The sequence below is a fragment of the Oryx dammah genome, unplaced genomic scaffold (genome assembly GCF_014754425.2).
Source record: "Oryx dammah isolate SB20612 unplaced genomic scaffold, SCBI_Odam_1.1 HiC_scaffold_25, whole genome shotgun sequence".
Classification (NCBI taxonomy): domain Eukaryota; kingdom Metazoa; phylum Chordata; class Mammalia; order Artiodactyla; family Bovidae; genus Oryx; species Oryx dammah.
This window is the reverse complement of record NW_024070209.1, coordinates 43,020,833-43,041,185: the sequence shown is the minus strand read 5'-3', so window position 1 is coordinate 43,041,185 and position 20,353 is coordinate 43,020,833. Positions and strand designations below refer to the sequence as shown.

General features: G+C 38.5%; 2 protein-coding genes across 4 annotated transcripts in view; one reads left to right on the top strand and one right to left on the bottom strand.

The window, feature by feature from the left end:
- The window catches only part of PEX13 (peroxisomal biogenesis factor 13), a 31,785-nt gene extending 27,807 nt beyond the window's left edge, over window positions 1-3,978 (bottom strand). Inside the window, exon 1 of the mRNA XM_040224171.1 lies at window positions 3,846-3,978. Within this exon, the coding sequence (XP_040080105.1) occupies window positions 3,846-3,937 (92 nt within the window). The 5' untranslated portion in view covers window positions 3,938-3,978. The remainder of the gene's footprint in view (window positions 1-3,845) is intronic.
- A 359-nt stretch (window positions 3,979-4,337) lies between these two features.
- PUS10 (pseudouridine synthase 10) overlaps window positions 4,338-20,353 on the top strand; it is a 78,812-nt gene continuing 62,796 nt past the window's right edge. Inside the window, exons 1-5 of one of the 3 annotated variants that reach the window (XM_040224170.1) lie at window positions 4,502-4,537; window positions 9,029-9,169; window positions 10,155-10,387; window positions 11,694-11,957; window positions 12,680-12,766. In XM_040224170.1, the coding sequence (XP_040080104.1) occupies window positions 11,814-11,957; window positions 12,680-12,766 (231 nt within the window). In that variant the 5' untranslated portion in view covers window positions 4,502-4,537; window positions 9,029-9,169; window positions 10,155-10,387; window positions 11,694-11,813. The other 2 variants (XM_040224169.1, XM_040224168.1) reach the window with 2 other exon arrangements.

Here is a 20,353-nt window from a genome sequence, read left to right as displayed (position 1 = left end):
GCCACACAACTAAGACCTAATATGGCTAACATAAATAGGTAAATATTTTTCTAGAAAAGAAAAAAGTTAGAAATGAATAAGCTTAGTGAGGAAGGCATGCCAAAAGCCAAGACAGGCCAAAGGCTAGGCCTCTTACACCAGTTAGCCAACTTGTGAATACAAAGGAAAAGTTCTTGGAGGATATTAAAAGTGCTACTCCAGTGAACATGTGAATAAGAAAGTGAAACCACCTTATTGCTGATATGACAAAAGTTTTAAGTCTGGCTACCTCAAATCAGCCATTAATATTCCCTTAAGCCAAAACCTAATCCAAAGCAAGGCCCTAACTCTTCAATGCTGTGAAGTATGAGAAAGGTGAGAAAGCTGCCGAAGAAACTTCTGAAGCTAGCAGAGGTTGGTTCACAAGGTTTAAGGAAAGAAGCTGTCTCTATAACAAGGGAGTGCAAGATAAAGCTGCAAGTGCTAATGCAGACACTCTAGCAAGTTATCCATTAATGAACGTGGCAATGCTAAATAATAGATTTTCAATGCAGACTAAAAACAGCCTTTTATGGGAAGAAGATGCCATTTAGGACTTTCATATCCAAAGGGAAGTCAAGCTTCAAAGCCTCAAAGGACAATCTCTTGTTAGGGGCTAATGCAGCTGGTGACTTGAAGGTGAAACCAATGCTCACTTACCATTCTGAAAATCCTAAGACCTTTAAGAATTATGCTAAATCTACTCTGCCTATGCTGTTATTAGTGGAACAAAAAAGTCTCCACAACAGCCTAACTATTAACAATATGGTTTACTAAAAATTTTTAAGACCACTGTGCAGACCTCGTGCTCAGAAAAAAAGATTCCTTTCATATTACTGCTCACTGACAATGCAAGTGGTTACCCAAGAGCTGACAGAGGTGTACAACAAGATTAATGTTGTTTTCATACCTGTTAACAAATACCTGCTCTGCAGCCCATGGATCAAAGAGGCATTTCAACTTTTAAGTCTGATTATCTAAGAAATAAATTTCATAAGGCTATAGCTGCCATAAATAGTGATTTCCATGATGCACTTGGGCAAAGTAAACTGAAAACCTTTCTGAAAAGTTTTCCTAACGGCACCTTTTTGATGCCATTAAAAACATCTGTGATACCTGGGACAAGTTCAAAATATCAATTTTAACAGGAGTTTGGAAGCAGATGATTCCAATCCTCATGGATGTCTTTGAGCAGCCCCAAAATTTCAGTGAAGGAAGTAACTGCAGATGTGCTGAAAACAGCAAGAGAACTAAAGTGGAGCCTAAAGATGTAACTTTATTGCTGTAACCTCATGATAAGACTTCTATGTGTGAAAAGCTGCTTCTTATGGATAAGCAAAGAAAGTGGCTTCTTCAGATGGCATCCACTCTTGGTGAGGACATGAAGACTGTTGAAATGACAACAAAGGATATAGTCTATTATGTAAATCTAGTTGATAAAGCATTATCAGAGTTTGAGAGGCTTTACTCCAATTTTGAAAGAAGATCTATTGTAGGTAAGATGCTATCAAATAGGACTGCATGCTACGGAGAAATATTTGAGAAAGGAAGAGTCAACCAATGTGTCAAACTTCACCATTGTCTTATTTTAAAAAAATGCCAGAACCACTCCAGCCTTCAGCAATGGGGATAAGACTCTCTACCAACAAAAAGATTACAACTGGTTGAAGGCTCAGATGATAGTTTGCAATTTTTTTTTAGTAATAAAGTATCTTTAAGGTATGTACGTTATTTCTTTAGACAAAACGCTACTGCATAGACTTCAATAGAGTGTAAACATAACAATGGGAAATCAAGAAACTCATGCGACTTGCTTTACTGCAATATTCCACTTATTGCAGTGGTCTGGAGCCCAATCTGCACTATCTCCCAGGTATGCCTGTACAGCTTATATGAATGAAAAAAATAAAGTTCAAATAATACTTAGTGGAAAAACACTTTGCAAATGATAACATACAGTTTGATAATATTTATTTAAAGTTTAAAAAAAAATACTAAATAGTAATACATACATACATATGTAATGCACACACAAACCCAAATACTAAAGTATAAAAACACTGGTGGTGGTGGTTTAGTTCCTAAGTTGTGTCCGACTCTTGCGACCCCCATGGACTGTAGCCTACCAGACTTCTCTGTCCATGGGACTTCCTAGGCAAGAATACTGGAGTGGGTGGTCCTTCCTCCTCCAACAAAAACATTATGCACAGTAAACACCAAATAGGGACAGTGATTACTGTAGGAAAGACGAATGGGATGGTTTAACCGTTGCTCTAATTTTTATTTTGTAAGAGACCTGTGGCAAGTCTGGCAAAATGTTACTAACTGCTTAAAGCTGGGAGTTAATCATGAGTATTTATCATCTTAGTCTCTACCAGTCTCTAAGTGTTTAACATATTACAATTCACATTTTCTTAAAAAGTGGGAAAATGGTTAATTTTACATAAACAGAACTTAACCAGAAGAAGAATAAAAGTTTGCTCTTCCCAAGAGCAGTCCAAATTTTTAAAGAAAGTCAACCAAAAAAAAAAAAAAAAAGAAAGTCAACCACTCATAAAAAGAAAGTGTCACTCAGCTTAACAGCATAGTTAAACCTTATTACTTATGTGCCTATCATCATTAAGTAAAGTAGCAATTGTGCTCAAACATCTTAATAAAAGATAACAAGATTTCAGAACATAGCAGAAATTCATTCCAGTATGTTCAGGATTTCTATGTAAGGAAACGTACCATAGTAGGTGATCTGACATTCCAGTCTCACCATCTGAATTAAGATGTCCAGATCCACAGACTTAGAGAACGAACTTATGGTTACCAGGGGGCGAAGGGTGTGGGGGAGGAATACAGTGGGAGTCTGGGACTCATATGTACACACTACTGTATTTAGATAATCAACAAGGATCTACTGTATATCACAGAGAAAGCTGCTTAATATTCTGAAATAACCTAAATGGGAAAAGAATGTGAAAAAGGATACATGTATATGTATAATTGAACCACTTTGCTGTACACCTGAAACTAACACAACACTGTTATGTTCCAATATAAAATAACACTATAAAATTTTAAAAAATTAAAAAGAAGTCCAGATCCACCCAACACATATCACACAGGCTGTGAAATTCTTTTATTCTATTTTAACCTTTTTTTGAGTTGTAGATTCATTTAACACTGATTAAAATCAAACAAAAAAACATAGGCCTTAGGAAAAAAAAAAATCACTCGCTATCTAGCACACAAAGGCCACCGTTAGGCCTCAGTTTTGAACTCTCCCGCTTTCATAAATCTCTATCCGAAACAAGGCTGGGTTATACTGGAAAAGAACGCAGAGTACAGGCTTGAATTGTAGTTGCGTAAAAGTGACCTTTTGGGCTTTCACCAACTTGTCGAGAGATGGTTAAAGGCTTTAGAGACTTTGCTCCCTAATAAGAGGGGCTGGGCAAATGTCTCTCTCACCTACAACGGACCGAAAGTCTCTTTAAGGTGGAGATGGTGGGGGAAAAAGAATCAAGCAGTCCCTCAAAGAGAAGGGACACTGAAAAGAGAAAGGTACCTGGCCCTCGCTTCCGAGCACCCACAGCCACACAGGCGCACAGGAACCCCCTGGAAAACGTCGCTATCGAGAGCTGCCGAATCAGAAACAGCTGTCTGACACCGAAACGACCCCTGCAGACACCCCGGCAGCACCTCGACCCTCGAAGGGTACGGGTGGGGAGCTGGTGGAGAGGGGGAGGGGACGCCTCAGCACCAACAACGGCCTCAACCGCCTCCTCCCAAGTAAGCGCTGCGGCCCACAAAACTTGCGGCCTGAAGAATCGCACACTCACTGGAAAGTGGGGCCGGGTCCTGGTCCCGGCCCGGTCCCCGGAATCCGGCGGGTCTCCCAGGGTTTCGGGGGAGGCGGCGGCTGGGACGCCATCTCCGCCTCCTCTCAGCTCCCGCTCGGAACTGGGACTCTCCAGGCCCCGGGACACCGGCCGCTTGAACGCCAGGCACAACTTGCCGAGCGCCGAGCCCTCCACCCGGACGGCCCCTGAAGTCAGGATGTGGCTCGTGGTGCTTTGCTGCTTGGGATTACAGTCTAGGTCTATACCACTAATCCATGGGAAGAAATGCTCTCTTTTTGTTTGTCCTAGAAAGAATTTCCATTTTAAACCGAGGATAAGAGTTCATCGATATTTCCGGCAGCGGCTACAGGGCCCCAGACGTGGGAGTCCCACGGAGGCTTCCCTGAGACAAGTCCCGCACCCTCCCGGAGTAATGCTCCACGCACTTCTCCCCCCGCGGAAGAGGCAGGGTGTGTTGCGACTGGCCAGGCACCTTGATTTCCTTGCCAACATGCAGGGGAGAGAGAGTTCTCTCAGTCCTCGCGTGAAGGACCTGGTACTCTCGTTCTAAAGCTCTTGTTTCCTCGGGGAACAGAATTGCTAGACGCAATAGGTGCGTTGTCTTTAGTCTTCCCCGTTCTCTCGGAGGGCTGGAAGGGGTTAAATTTCAGGCTCCGGCGTCCGGGGAGAAGGTGAGGCTAGGAGGTCTGAGGTGAGGGGTTGCGGACTGGGTGCCGGAGAGGTGTGGGTGGAGGGGATCGTTGCCTTCCTTCTAGAGAGGCTTTGATAGCAAGGAGAGGTGCGTGAGAAGTTTTTTGGATCTGAGTGAAGGGGAGAAGGGCTTGCTTGGTTGGCCGAAGACTCGAGGTTAGACCTGGGGATGAACTTTCCAGAAATTAGATTCCACTGCAGAGCGTATCGGTAGCGCGATGCAGTTACGAGCACCTCCTTATTTAAAAATCCACACCCCACCCCACAAAACGAATGACCCCCTTCTGTATGAAAATGAGTTTTAAAAGATCCCAGGATATGAGATTCAGCCTGGGTATTTTCCTGCTCCTTTGCCATAATAGTTTCTGTAATCGTCGGAGATAGGAAGAGAAAATTCATCCTCTCCTCTAGTAAACCAGGGACCGGGCGAGTTACCGCTGGTTTGTGGAGAAGAGACTCTAAGGATCCTGACACCTGGGAAGAGGTTCTGTTCCAATATGTTCCAGTTCTTTGTGTACACACGTAACTAAAAGCAAATATCTTGAAGGCAGCGAACAATGAAAACCTTACAGCACGGGATGTATTTCTCAAGGCTTGCGTTCAAAGATAATAAATCTAATTACAATAACTGATTTTTCATGTTTTATGAAATACTATCATTTCAGCGCTGTACATTTGAAGCCAAATTTAAGGGAGAGCGTATTTTCTCCCAATACTGTTAACGTGCTTGGGAAGTCGCTAGATGGTTGCCAGATGAACATGATCTTGAGAAGTTTCTAAATCCACTAACATGCAGGTCAGGAAGCAACAGTTAGAACTGGACATGGAACAACAGACTGGTTCCAAATAGGAAAAGGAGTATGTCAAGGCTGTATATTGTCACCCTGCTTATTTAACTTATATGCAGAGTACATCATGAGAAACGCTGGACTGGAAGAAACACAAGCTACAATCAAGATTACCGAGAGAAATATCAATCACCTCAGATATGCAGATGACACCACCCTTATGGCAGAAAGTGAAGAGGAACTAAAAAGCCTCTTGAAGAAAGTGAAAGAGGAGAGTGAAAAAGTTGGCTTAAAGCTCAACATTCAGAAAACGAAGATCATGGCATCCGGTCCCATCACTTCTTGGGAAATAAATGGGGAAACAGTGGAAACAGTGTCAGACTTTATTTTGGGGGGCTCCAAAATCACTGCAGATGGTGACTGCAGCCATGAAATTAAAAGACGCTTACTCCTTGGAAGAAAAGTTATGACCAACCTAGATAGCACATTCAAAAGCAGAGACATTAATTTGCCGACTAAGTTCCATCTAGTCAAGCCTATGGTTTTTCCAGTGGTCATGTATGGATGTGAGAGTTGGACTGTGAAGAAGGCTGAGCGCCGAAGAATTGATGCTTTTGAACTGTGGTGTTGGAGAAGACTCTTGAGAGTCCCTTGGACTGCAAGGAGATGCAACCAGTCCATTCTGAAGGAGATCAATCCTGGGATTTCTTTGGAAGGAATGATGCTGAAGCTGAAACTCCAATACTTTGGCCACCTCATGCAAAGAGTTGACTCATTGGAAAAGACTCTGATGCTGGGAGGGATTGGGGGCAGGAGGAGAAGGGGGCGACAGAGGATGAGATGGCTGGATGGCATCACCGACTCGATGGACGTGAGTCTGAGTGAACTCTGGGAGTTGGTGATGGACAGGGAGGCCTGGCGTGCTGCGATTCATGGGGTCGCAGAGTTGGACACGACTGAGCAACTGAACTGAACATAATTATCGAAGAGGGTTTTGTTCTGCTTTTTAAGACCTCTTCAGATTACTCAAGTCGGGAGTTTCCTAATTCTGAACAGGTTTGAGAAATTTTTAGAGCTAAGAAATTATGATGTGTCATTTATTGACTTGCGTGATACTTTCATTCTAGTCAACCCACTAGAGGAACAAACTTTAAGGGAAGGAAAGGTAAAACACATTTTAACAAAGAGTAAAGTCTCCAGGGAAACCTTCGTTACAAAGTGTCCTTTTTAAACATCACTCATGGATTTATTTTTTGGTCAGGAGGGTTTATTTGTTTCTCTTTCTAGTTAAAGCTTAATTCTCAATGAAATGAAATCCTTAACCTTAGCTAATGGAAAGGAGGAGAAAAGATAAAGGGGCAAGATAGAAACAATTTCTCTGTGAGGCCAGTGCATCAGGGATACACTTTAAATGCTGACAATCAGCTTCTTAAAGAATGCCAACCCCTTCTCAGTACCAAACTGTTAGATTAAATGGGCTGGGGGAAGAGATTCAGATCTTTAGTAAATAATGGTCACACAGAGCTTCATTTTGTAAAGAGTGTTCTCCACATATTCTTTACTTTCCAAGCTCCAATTTACTTCAGTTCAGTTCAGTCGCTCAGTCATGTCCAACTCTGTGACCCCATGAATGGCATCACGCCAGGCCTCCCTGTCCATCACCAACTCCCAGAGTTCACTCAGACTCACGTCCATCGAGTCAGTGATGCCATCCAGCCATCTCATCCTCTGTCGCCCCCTTCTCCTCCTGCCCTCAATCCCTCCCAGCATCAGAGTCTTTTCCAATGAGTCAACTCTTTGCATGAGGTGGCCAAAGTACTGAGTTTCAGCTTTAGCATCATTGCTACTGCTACTACTAAGTCGCTTCAGTCATGTCCAACTCTTGTGCGGCCCCATAGACGGCAGCCCACCAGGCTCCCCTGTCCCTGGGATTCTCCAGGCAAGAACACTGGAGTGGGTTGCCATTTCCTTCTCCAGTGCATGAAAGTGAAATATGAAAGTGAAGACGCTCAGTCGTGTTCAACTCTTAGCAACCCCATGGACTGCAGCCCACCAGCCTCCTCTGTCCATGGGATTTTCCAGGCAAGAGTACTGGAGTGGGGTGCCATTGCCTTCTTAGCATCATTCGGCAACCCTAAATCAGTGTTTCTCAATCTGGGTGTCTGAAAGTTCTCACTGATGTGTCCAGACAGACCTGATTTCCTTCCCTGCTTCTCCCTCCCAACTGCATATATTTAACTGAATTAGAACCCAGCCACAGGCAATCTGTTGTTTGTAGTCTTGCCTGCTCAACTGATTTTTATGGTGAAGAATTCCATAGAACTATCTACCTGTCTTCATTATTTTCTGTCAAGGATCTACTCTTGATAAGTGTCCACAAACATTTAGAAACTTGCATTTAGTAGTGGGTTTAAAAGGTTAGAAAACATAAACTGATTCTAAGAGTCACATCTTCATAGTAAGCAGTTGGTAAGAGCTTCACTCTCCCACTAATATTAAGCAAGTTCGTTTGAATTATGACATTGCACAAATTAAAGGTGCCAGTCTTTTATCAGTACCTCAGTACCATTACCATGCAATTATGGTTTTATAAAACGTCACTAGTTCCTCATTTTAAATTAATGTAAACTGATTCATTAATCAGAAGACCCTGCCCCCAAGAAGAATGATTTCATAATTTAATTTTTATTACCCCTCCTTCCAAGCAACAAGAGCCCATTGTCTATGCAGTATTTACTTCTAAGTGAGTTTTTTCAAATTGAAAAGTAGTAAGTTGTTTTAGACAACAATTACTCTGAAATATTTTGTATTTAATTCGTTTTTGTTGGAATTTTTACTTGTGTATGGAAAGAATAGATTGTTCTCACTTTGCTAATAGTTGTTTTTTTTGTTGTTGTTATTATTTCATCAAAGTAAAATTGACATTTTTGAAGCTACTGATCATTTTATTTTGGATACTTGTCTGCTTAACTATCATTAAGGACAGTCAGGTATTACATAACATAGAATGATCTGATTGTTTTTTCTAGCAAAAATATAAAATATTTATTTTTGGCTGTATGGGTCTTCATTGCTGCACCTGCTTTTCTCTGGTTGTGGCAAGTGGGGACTGCTCTCTTGTGGCACGTGGGCTTAGTTGCTTCACAGCATGGCGAATCTTCCTGGATCAGGAATCAAAACTGTGTCACCTGCATTGGCAGGCAGATTCTTTACCACTGAACCACCAGGGAAACTGCTAGCAAACTCATTTTTTATTTCTAAGAGGAAAGTTGATCGAATTTACTACTCTGTGTTCTCAAACAATACTGAATGGTACAAAATAAAAAGCAAAATTACAGTCTCTATTCTTGTTTTCATTATCTTCCTCAGAGACAACCATATTTTGTTTGTTTTATTTTTATTTCTTTTGATTGATTTAGTTATGTTGATGCACTTATCATAATCTAGAATGTTGAATCCTCGACGATTAGAAACTTTTACCTGATCCATCTAATAAATTGCTTTCAAGTTTATGTTTCAATATGTATGTAATGAAAGCAACGTTATTGGAGAGTACCAAATAGTGATTTCCAAATATGAACTTTTTATCCTTAAAGAGTCTTATCCTTAAAGGTGACCATATATTTGTCTGTGAAAGTAAAGCACAAAAGATGCTCATTAGTTTTACTTATTCTTCTTTTCTAGTTGCAGTTACTGAATATGTTTCCTCTGACTGTGGAAAACAAGCATGTGGCCCAGTTGTTGCTCCGTACTGGTACCTGTCCAAGATGTATCTTCAGATTCTGTGGTGTGGATTTTCATGCACCATACAAACTTCCCTACAAGGTATTTTCTTTCTTTTAAAGTTAAGAAAGGGTCTCTATTTTTAAAGTCAGTAGCTGTGTATTTGAGAGCAAGTATCTTCATTAAAAAACTGTAATGAAATAATTACTGATAATGATAATTTTAGAATTTCCATTACCATGTAAATGTAAGTTCCTTCTTAAGTGATTATGTGTAGCATTTAATGTAGTAGGAGCTTTGTGGAACAATTCCCTAGTACATTTAATGTTTGCATAGACCTTTCCTAAAGACTATCTAGACAGAATATCACAAAATAGTGTTTCTCACCAGATTTTAGTAAAATATAACAGAAGGGGGTGGAAGCATTATGAGTTTGGTTGCCTTTTTTTCTTTTTCTGTTTTACCACTTGTATTTACAAACAGGGGTACTTGTAACTTTCTAGAAGTAAATGCTTATCATCTATCATCACTTGCTGCTATTCATAACAAAAAAGTAATATACTGAGGTCTTTGACATTTATGGTAATATAAGAGAGCTTTGACATTTTATAGAATATTTCATATAAGATATATAACATTTTGTGAAATATATTTTACTCTAATAGTGATGTTCATTTAAGAGGCAGATAGTAATTATATATGTATATAAATATGTACTTATATAAGCAGTACAAATTCACACACATGCATGCCTGCACGCTCAGTTTCCTGTAATTAAAAAAAAATTTTCCCAGGGACTTCCCTGGCTGTCTAGTGGTTAAGAATCTGTGCTTCCATTTCAGGGGGCATGGGTTCAATCCCTGGGTGGGGAACTAAGATCCCACGTGCTGCACATGGCACAGACAGAGGAAAAGTTTCCCGGGAGTTAGCAGCAGCAGTCATTCCTTCCATGTATTAATCGTTGCTATTATCTTGGAAATTAGAAATCATGTCCAGTATTCATAGACATTTTTATGTGTCAAGTGCTCATTTAATCCTCATAATAACCTATCAGGTAAGTACATACTATGATTGTCTCTATTTTCAGATGACGAAACTGAGACACAGAGAGGTTAAACAACCTGCCCAAAGTTACACAGCTATTAAGTGAGCAAGCTAGGATATGAACTGTCTGTCTGAATCCAAAGCCTAGAATTTGGAGCTAGAAGACATGGATTTGAACCCCAGTTCCACCACTTTCCAGCTTCAGTTTTCTCCTCTGTAAATGGGATTGATGATAACATCCACCTCACAGGATTTTAAGGGACAATATCTAATAACGTATGTGAAAACACTTTGAAAACTGAAAATGGTACATATGCTATGATAACTAATAAATATATCTGTATCATTTATATGCATAATAACTACAAAGTAGTAAGATTGAGTTTATGTAACTCTCTTCAATTATTTTCAGATACATTGTTTTATACATATGTTGTAAGTTTTGTATAGAGACTTAGTGTTACCAACTAATATATCATTTTATGTAAATAAACATGAAAATATCTGAGGACTTTATTGGGTAAATATACTTATATTTTGGTGTTTTCTAATCATGTCATATATGTGCACATACATATTAATATATCTGTACAATGTTTATTGACATTATAGATCTTAGGTAATAATAAACATATTTGTGTGGGCCATAATATACCTGTATAGGTATATATGTATGAGTACATATTTCTCTGTTAAAGATTTAATAGGAAAACTAATGTCTTAATAAAATGAATTAAATTTGTTTGAGTGAAAGATTTTTCCCTTTGGAGTCAGTAAATTGTAATGTGAGTGAATTTCAAAGGATTTCAAAGCAACTGAATAATATCTGCCTAATTTAGACAAAACAGAAGAAAAGTCCTCTGAATATTTAGATGAGTGGAATGTCTGAAATATGAGAATGTTTGAAAGCAGTGCCACAATTTACATTCCGATACTAAGAGTGACAGAAATTAGGGAAACCAGAATGTAGTAAAGAGCTTTTTTCAATAATTGCCTGTTAGTGATATATAATTATGATGCCAAATTTCAGCATTGCCAGCATCTTTTTACCTTTGTGTAGTTGATTGCCTTGAAATTATTTTTACTTAGTAGACTTTTAATCTAATTTTTTAGATTTCATATTAAACATTGTACATGTGAGATTTTCGTGGTTGTGAGATTATTAAATAACCTAACATGAATGGAAATTCAGTTTGCATTTCTACTTGTTAATAATTAGAATTGAAGTTTTTTGTTTTGTTTGTTTGTGTTGCTGAAATTAGCAAGTGAATGATCATCAATCATAACAGAACTACAGATCAAATTAGTAAATTTGTTAATGGAGCTTTTCCATCTCAGATTTAAGAATTTAGTTCCACTGATGTATGAAACCCTTTTGAAAAAATATTCACACACATATTATAGGAACTGGGTAAATCTCTTCTAAATTCTCCTGAAAGCCAGTGCTGGTTAATAAAACAAATTATTGCTCCAGAATTGATGTAAATCAGCGTTGTATAAGTCTATGAGATATCATAATTTTCATTCTTGTTAAGGATATTGTCAAAGAGTCATTATTTTTTCTTTTTAATTAACTTTTCAGGAGTTGCTCAGTGAACTACAAAAATTTCTGGAAGCTGAAGAAGATGAATTAGTTTCTGAAGTTCCAAACCCACCTCCTAAGAAAATTCGACTCCAGGAACCAGAAGATCAGATTGATGGGATGGACAGTCTGAGTCAAAATGGAGAGGGAAAGCTCTCAGTGACTGAAGATGGAAGCAGTTCTTCCAAGAACTCGAATTTAAATGTATGCAATGTATGCCTAGGAATTCTTCAAGATTTCTGTGAAAAAGAGTTCATTAAAAAGGTACACTGGTTTTTTTTTATTATTAATGTGTAATATATAAAGATTTTCAATTCTAATGCCTGTATCCAAAGGAAGAATGCCATTCATTTTAACTTGTTTCACACAAATGGATCATTGGAATATTTTCTTAATTTTTTTAAAAAACGAAGTCTACTATTCTCAAATTACCTTTTTATCAACATGTCTGAAAAAAATCAATGAAGTATCTATTCATGTATTTCTGTTATGAGTGCTGTTTAATTGAACAAAATATGGCAGTTTCCCTTTTGCTGTTTAACATAGCTAAGGAGTTAGAGAAACAGTTCTTTCTGAGACGTCTCTGTGTCTAGAAAAGATGAGTATTACAGCTTTGTGAAAGGTACATGATTGAAGGTGAGATTGCTTTTTGTTGCCAGGTGTTAAGAGTGCCTATTTGGCTTTATTTTGTTTAAAATATTTTCTGAATTATCAGGTGACTTAATAGAAAAGTATTTTGACATTCGATAGATTGTTCTGCAGGTGAATCCTGGCTCTTTTGGTGCCTCGTGATACCAAATATTTGATTTCAGGGTGTTTCTGAGAGTTTCCTACTCAAAGATAAAAGTTTAGAAGTTTTGCAGTGCTGTCTCTTGGACCAAAAATTCAAGTTATGAAGATTCCTATAACATTTTCGGCAATTCCTAGAAATCTGTATAACACTTTTTTATGAAATAAAAAATACTTTCTACGTAATACTTTTTTAGGTGTGCCAAAAGGTTGAGGCCTCTGGGTTTGAATTCACCAACTTGGTATTGTCAGTCTCCTTCCCACCGCAGCTATCTGTAAGAGAGGTAAGGTCATTTACATTCATAAAACTATATGTGAAGTATGCAATAGAATTCCTAAAAAATAGGGAAGTATAAATATTCCTTACCATATTATGTTTTCACAGTTTGTGTATTTATTGAATGACTGAAAGCATTGTATTATTATAAATGTTTAATAATGTTGAATGAATGAATGAAAAAAGGAATTATTGGTTCAAGTTAGTCTATCCCTCACAGGATTGCCATCTTTTTCAAAGATCCTTATTCAGTAGCAACATTTATTGAGCATTAGCTCTGTGTGAGACATGGTGGTCAAAGAGATTTAACCAGGACTTCAGAATCTTTGGGGCTTGCCTCTCAGTTGGTAAAGAATCTGCCTGCAATGCAGGACACCCCAGTTCAATTCCTGGGTTGGGAAGATCCTCTGGATGAGGGATAGGTTACCCACTCCAGTATTCTTATGCTTCTCTTGTGGCTCAGCTGGTAAAGAATCTGCCTGAAAAGTGGGAGACCTGGGTTTGATCCCTGGGTTGGAAAGATCCCCTGAAGAAGGGAAAGGCTACCCAGTATTCTGGCCTGGAGAATTCCATGGACTGTATAGTCTATGGGGTCACAAAGAGTCTGACATGACTGAGTGACTTTCATTACTACTACTACTACTACTACTCAGAGATCTTTGGGGGCAAATGTATGTGTTTTATAATGGTCCTAGGCTAAGGTCATTTTAATTTTGATGAGCCTTCTCTTTTCCAAAGTAAAATATAAAAAGGTGACACCTCTTTTAGTCAATGGAAAAATGGAGAGAAAGTACTTTATTTTAACTTTTTTCTTTAGTAAGTGAAAAAAATAATAGGCATTATCGTAACATTCCTGTGTGTAGAAACTGATGTGAAAACAAAGCTATCTTTCCTAAAACTGTTAAATGTAGCATAGAGAGAGTGACCTCTGTAATCTTAACTTATAACGAGCTGTAAACACATCCATTTGTATGTATGAAGTATCTTTTCCCCAAGAATCCCAAAACTTTACCTTTCGTCTGTACCATCACTTTCTTTGGGTGAGTATGTTTATTAGCCATACTTCAACAACTTAAGGCTTGTTGAAGCTGAATAAATGATAGAGAAGAGGTGGGATGTGAAGAAGAATAGAGTGATTTTCAGTAGTATCTCTGTTGATGACAAGATAACAGAGCAAATGGAAGAGTAAAGGGGATGCTGATGTGATACCAAGGTTCATGAACACTTAAAGTGATTTTCTAGTCAGTCATCAATGCATTTCTCACTGATAGGTCCAATTCTGGTAGAGAAAAACAGACTTTGAAAAGCTAACTGATTCACAAAAAGTTTCAGTATTTGAGTAACAGAGATAGGAAAAGAAATATATTTTCTAAGTGTGGTTATATATCTTGCTACCAGCCTCTTCATCTGAATGTTTATATTTTTACAGTAAAATTTTTAGTGTCCGTTTTTACCAAATATGTGATTTTTTAATACTCTTAACTTAATATTTGTTGAATACTTATGAAGTATTTTTATTCCATATTAGAAAAAAGAAGATGCTTCTTTAAATAAAAAGTAGAATTATTCTTCATAAACTCTTCTTGCTTTTTATAATTGATTTTTAATCATTAAACTCTTAGCAGAAATATATAACTAGTCCAATTATTGGGGAATTAATACATTAATACATTTAATATATTAATACATTTCCACAGTTTAGTGTATAAAGTTTTTCCTTTGTATTAATGAGTAATATATTTTTACCCATATTTTCTTAAGAATGATAACTATTCACAAGTTTGCAGTATACTGTTTTTGCAACCCAGATATTTTCAGCAAATCATGTTTATGGTTCACTTTGTCATTTTCTTTTATTATTATGTTTTGATACTTACTTTTATTGCTGTCTCTTATTACTTCTTTGGACTTGAGTTATATTTTATTAGCCAAGTGGGATATAAATTGCTTTTCAAACTAGTTAACTTATTTGTTACTCGACCCAGTTTAAACAAACTATACATCTTCAGAATATTCTTGTATTTTAAACATAAATTTAGTGCATCTCTATTGCCGTGTTTCTTCTATGTTGTCAGCTTAGATCTTATAAAACTTGGAACTTATTTGTCTGTATGTAAAATTAACTATTAACCTATGTGCCATTCACTGATGCTGGTTATCTCATAATTCATGTTGGAATATACAATTGAGTCAGTTGAAATCATTCACCTTTTTTCCTACTTCTAAAGAAGAAAATTATGATCACAGATAAATTGATTTGAAAGCAAATAATTTTTCATTAGCCTGGTGTTATTTATTATATTTTACAGAAGAACCCAGGAAAGGGATGAGCTTAAATAAAGAATTTTTTTTTAATTAAAAATCAAACTGTTAAATTTATATTCACTCTTCCATATTTCTGGCCCTACCAGTTCCTTTCTAGCTAAGCTATAGTTTTAGCTTATCATCATTATAAAAGGGCTAATTTAAAAGCTCAGGAAGAAAAACTTGCGTTTAGTATAATCACCATCATGTTCACTGAGTTTGGGAGAATATGGAGGGAGGGATGGAGTACAGTTCCTGTTTTCCTAGGAACTAGCTGGACTAGTTGGTCTGGTCAGGACAGTTACAGACTAATATTGCTAAAGAGTGGGAAAACAAGTGATGAACTGACAAAAACACCTGTTAGACATCAAGTAAAACATGATAACGGAATAAATGGAGACCGTATCCAGGGATTCACAGAAGATAACAATATGGAAGCTAGTTGGATATAATACTTAGAGACTCCAAAGCCTTCATCAGATCAGATCAGTCACTCAGTCGTGTCTGACTCTTTGCAACCCCATGAATTGCAGCACGCCAGGCCTCCCTGTCCATCACCAACTCCCGGAGTTCACTTCATAACAGCATACAAAATTTGGATGATAAAGTTGGTTATAAGAGAGAGTAATAAATATCTCTTAGCTATCATGGTGACTTTCTGAAATTGGCCTTACCACTTGAATGTAACTATGGAAGGATTTTTTGTTGTTGCAAGATTCAGATTTGTTTAAAGGAGAGATATAATATTGCAATGTGGCAAGAAATTATGTACATGCATTGAGATCTGAGATCCTGCAAGTGGAATGATGCTGAACACCCAGAGAAGCATAAAAAGAGAAACAGCATCAATGACAGGAGTGGAACTGTGTTGTATGTCCCTTGGTCAAGGGCAGAAGTGATGAGTTGCACACATGAAGAGAGTCATGAAAGTATGCAGTACTATGAGGGATTTTTGGTGTTAAGGCACTTGGTGGAAATCACAATTTAAAGCACATTGTCTTGACAACTTTTGAATTGGAACAGTTTACTTTCTTAAAGTAGTTGTCCTCAAACTTTGATGTGCATGGGAATCAATTGGAAAGTTTCCTAGGCCCCATCCCCAGGGATTCTGATACAGTAGGTGAGTGGGACGCATGAATTTGCATTTCTAACAAGCTCCTGGGCAATGTTGGTGCTGCTATAAGGACCACACGTTGAGAACCACTGCCCTAAAGGATAATGGGGGAACTAATCTACTCCTAAGTGAAAAAACCTTTTGAAATTTGTATTCCTGATAGGATGGGAGAAGTAGGCATAATTAGAATATATACTAGACTTTTGATATGTAGACTTCAAACAGTTAAGAGAAAAAGACAGTCAAAGAAAAACTGGCATAGGAATCTGGGCTGGAAAATAAAAGGACTGGGAAATTCAGAGAAAGTGCAATTCAGACTTTAGTTAAAGCCAGATTATCCCTGTGAGTTCCCTGGCAGTCCAGGGATTAGGATTTGTGCTTTTATTACCATGGCCTGGGTTCAGTTCCTGGTTGGGGAACTAAGATTCTGCAAGCCATGCTGCTGCTGCTGCTGCTGCTGCTGCTGCTGCTGCTGCTAAGTCACTTCAGTCGTGTCCAACTCTGTGCGACCCCATAGACGGCAGCCCGCCAGGCTCCCCCATCCCTGGGATTCTCCAAGCAAGAATATTGGAGTGGGTTGCCATTTCCTTCTCCAATGCATGAAAGTGAAAAGTGAAAGTGAAGTCACTCAGTCGTGTCTGACTCCCAGCGACCCCATGGACTGCAGCCCACCAGGTTCCTCCATCCATGGGATTTTCCAGGCAAGAGTACTGGAGCGGGGTGCCATGGCCTTCTCCGTGCAAGCCATGAGGCATGACCAAAAAAAAAAAGCAAATTACCCCAACCAATAAAATAACGTTTAGGGAGAAAAATACATCCCGATGAAGAAAAAATGGGGGCTATCTTCTCTCACTTTCTGTGTGTGTGTGTGTGTGTGTGTGTGTATAAACATTTGTATTTATGTATTTGTTTGACTTTTTTCTTTGATAAGTTTCAGAAGTAATAAGACTAACCTAATGAATCCTATGTATCATCCAACTCCAACAGTTAATTTGTTTTTATTTTACCAGCCTGAGATCAATATTTAAAAAATATAGAAAAGGTGAAGTCAAATTAAGGCAAATGTAGAAGAAGGCTTAGATCTATAATAATAGCAAATGGAAAAATGAGCACAAACTTGGAAGAACTGCTAAGGAAGACTCAGGGTACTTAAAGTTATATTTAGATCAACAAAGAGATGAAAACGGGATAGATCTGCTTTTTGATACTGAAGGTATACTGCTGATGCATGATATAAAGAAAGCAGAACCCTCAAGATCCTATTTTGTTTGTCAAGGAAAGTGAAAGTGAAGTCATTTAGTCATGTCTGACTCTCTGCAACCCCATGGACTGTAGTCTGCCAGGCTCCTCCATCCATGGAATTTTCCAGGCAAGGATACTGGAGTGCGTTGCCATTTCCTTCTCCAAGGAAAATGACTTGCAAATGAAAAGGGTCGAATGGTCACCGCTAAGAGAATGAAAGCTCCACGTGGTCAGTTCAGTTCAATTGCTCAGTTGTGTCTGGTACCCCATGGACTGCAACACGCCAAGCTTCCCTGTCCATCACCAACTCCCAGAGCTTGCATTTGAGAATGTCCATCAAGTTGGTGATGCCATCAAAGCATCTCATCCTCTGTCATCCATTCTCCTGCCTTCAATCTTTACCAGCATCAAGGTCTTTTCCAGTGAGTCAGTTCTTCACATCAGGAGGCCAAAGTATTGGAGTTTCAGCTTCAGTATCAGTTCTTCCAATGAATATTCAGGACTGATTTCCTTTAGGATTGACTGATTTGATCTCCTTGCAGTCCAAGGGACTCTCAAGAGTCTTCTCCAAAACCTTAATTCAAAGCATCAATTCTTCAGTGCTCAATTTTCTTTATGGGCCAACTCTCACTCCATACATGACTACTGGAAAAACCATAGCTTTGACCAGATGGACCTTTGTTGGCAAAGTAGTATCTCTGCTTTTTAATATGCTGTTTAGGTTGGTCATAGCTTTTCTTCCAAGGATAAGTGTCTCTTTATTTCATGGCTGCAGTCACCATCTGCACTAATGTTGGAGCCCAAGAAAATAAAGTCTCCCACTGTTTCCATCGATTCCCCATCTATTTGCCATGAAGTGATGTGACTGGATGCCATGATCTTAGTTTTTTGAATGTTGAGTTTTAAGCCAGCTTTTTCACTCTTTTCTTTCACTTTCATCAAGAGGCTCTTTAGTTCTTCTTCATTTTCTGCCATAAGGGTGGTGTCATCTGCATATCTGAGGTTATTGATATTTCTCCCAGCAATCTTGGTTCTGACCTGTGCTTCATCAAGCCCAGCATTTCACATGACTCAACTTGCAGATAAGTTAAATAAGCAGCGTGACAATATACAGCCTTGATGTACTCCTTTCCCAATTTGGAACCAGTCCATTGTTCCAAGTCCAATTCTAACTGTTGCTTCTTGACCTGCATACAGATTTCTCAGGAGGCAGATAAGGTGGTCTGGTATTCCCATCTCTTGAGGAACTTTCCCCAGTTTGTGTGATCCACACAGTCAAAGGCTTTGACATCATAGTCAATAAAGCAGAAATAGATGTTTTTCTGGAACTCTCTTGCTTTTTCAATGATCCAGTGGATGTTGGCAATTTTATCTCTGGTTCCTCTGCCTTTTCTAAATCCAGTTTGAACATCTGGAAGTTCTCAGTTCATGTACTATTGAAGCCTAAGTTGGAGAATTTTGAGCAATACTTTGCCAGTGTGTGAGAGGAGTACAGTTGTACAGTACTTTGAACATTCTTTGGCATTGCCTTTCCTAGGAATTGGAATGAAAACAGACCTTTTCCAGTCCTGTGGCCACTGCCGAGTTTTCCAAATTTGCTAGCATATTCAGTGCAGCACTTTCACAGCATCATCTTTTAGGATTTGAAATAGCTCAACTGGAATTCCATCACCTCCACTAGCTTTGTTCATAGTGATGCTTTCTAAGGTCCATTTGACTTTTCATTCCAGGATGTCTGGCTATAGGTGAGTGATCACACCATTGTGATTATTTGGGTCATGAAGATCTCTTTTGTATAGTTCTTCTGTGTATTCTTGCCATCTCTTCTTAATACCTTCTGCTTCTGTTAGGTTCATACCATTTCTGTCCTTTATTGTGCCCATCTTTGCATGAAATACTCCCTTGGTGTCTTTAATTTTGTTGAAGAGATCTCTAGTCTTTCCCATTCTGTTTTCTTCTGTTTCTTTGCATTGATTACTGAGGAAGTCTTTCTTATCTCTCCTTGCTGTTCTTTGGAACTCTGCATTCAGATGGGTATACCTTTCCTTTTCTCCTTTGCCTTTCACTTCTCTTCTTTTCTCAGCTATTTGTAAGGCCTCCTCAGACAACCATTTTTGCCTTTTTGCATTTCTTTTCCATGGGGATGGTCTTGATCACTGCCTCCTGTACAATGTCACAAATTTCCGTCCATAGTTCTTCAGGCACTCTATCAGGTCTAATCCCTTGAATCTGTTTGTAACTTCCACTGTATAATCATAAGGGATTTGATTTAGGTCATACCTGAATGGTCTTGTGGGTTTTCCCTACTTTCTTCAATTTAAGTGTGAATTTTGCAATAAGGAGTACATGATCTGAGCCACAGCCAGCTCCTGGTCTTGTTTTTGCTGACTGTATAGAGCTTCTCCATCTTTGGCTGCAAAGAATATAATCAGTCTGATTTTGGTATTGACCATCTGGTGATGTCCATGTATAGAGTTGTCTCTTGTGTTGTTGGAAGAGAGTGTTGCTATGACCAGTGTGTTCCCTTGGCAAACTCTGTTAGACTTTGCCTTACTTCATTTTGTACTCCAAGGCCAAACTTGCCTGTTACTCCAAGTGTTTCTTGACTTCCTACTTTTGCATTCCAGCCCCCCATGATGGGTGTTAGTTCTAGAAGGTCTTGTAGGTCATCATAGAACTATTCAACTTGAGCTCTTTGGCATTACTGGTTGGGGCATAGACTTGAATTACTGTGATATTGAATGGTTTACCTTGGAAACAGAGATCATTCTGTCATTTTTGAGATTGCACCAAAGTACTGCATTTCAGACTCTTGTTGACTATGATGGCTACTTCATTTCTTCTAAGGGATTCTTGCCCACAATAGTAGATATAATGGTCATCTGAATTAAATTCACCCATTTGAGTCCATCTTAGTTCAGTGATTTTTAAAAT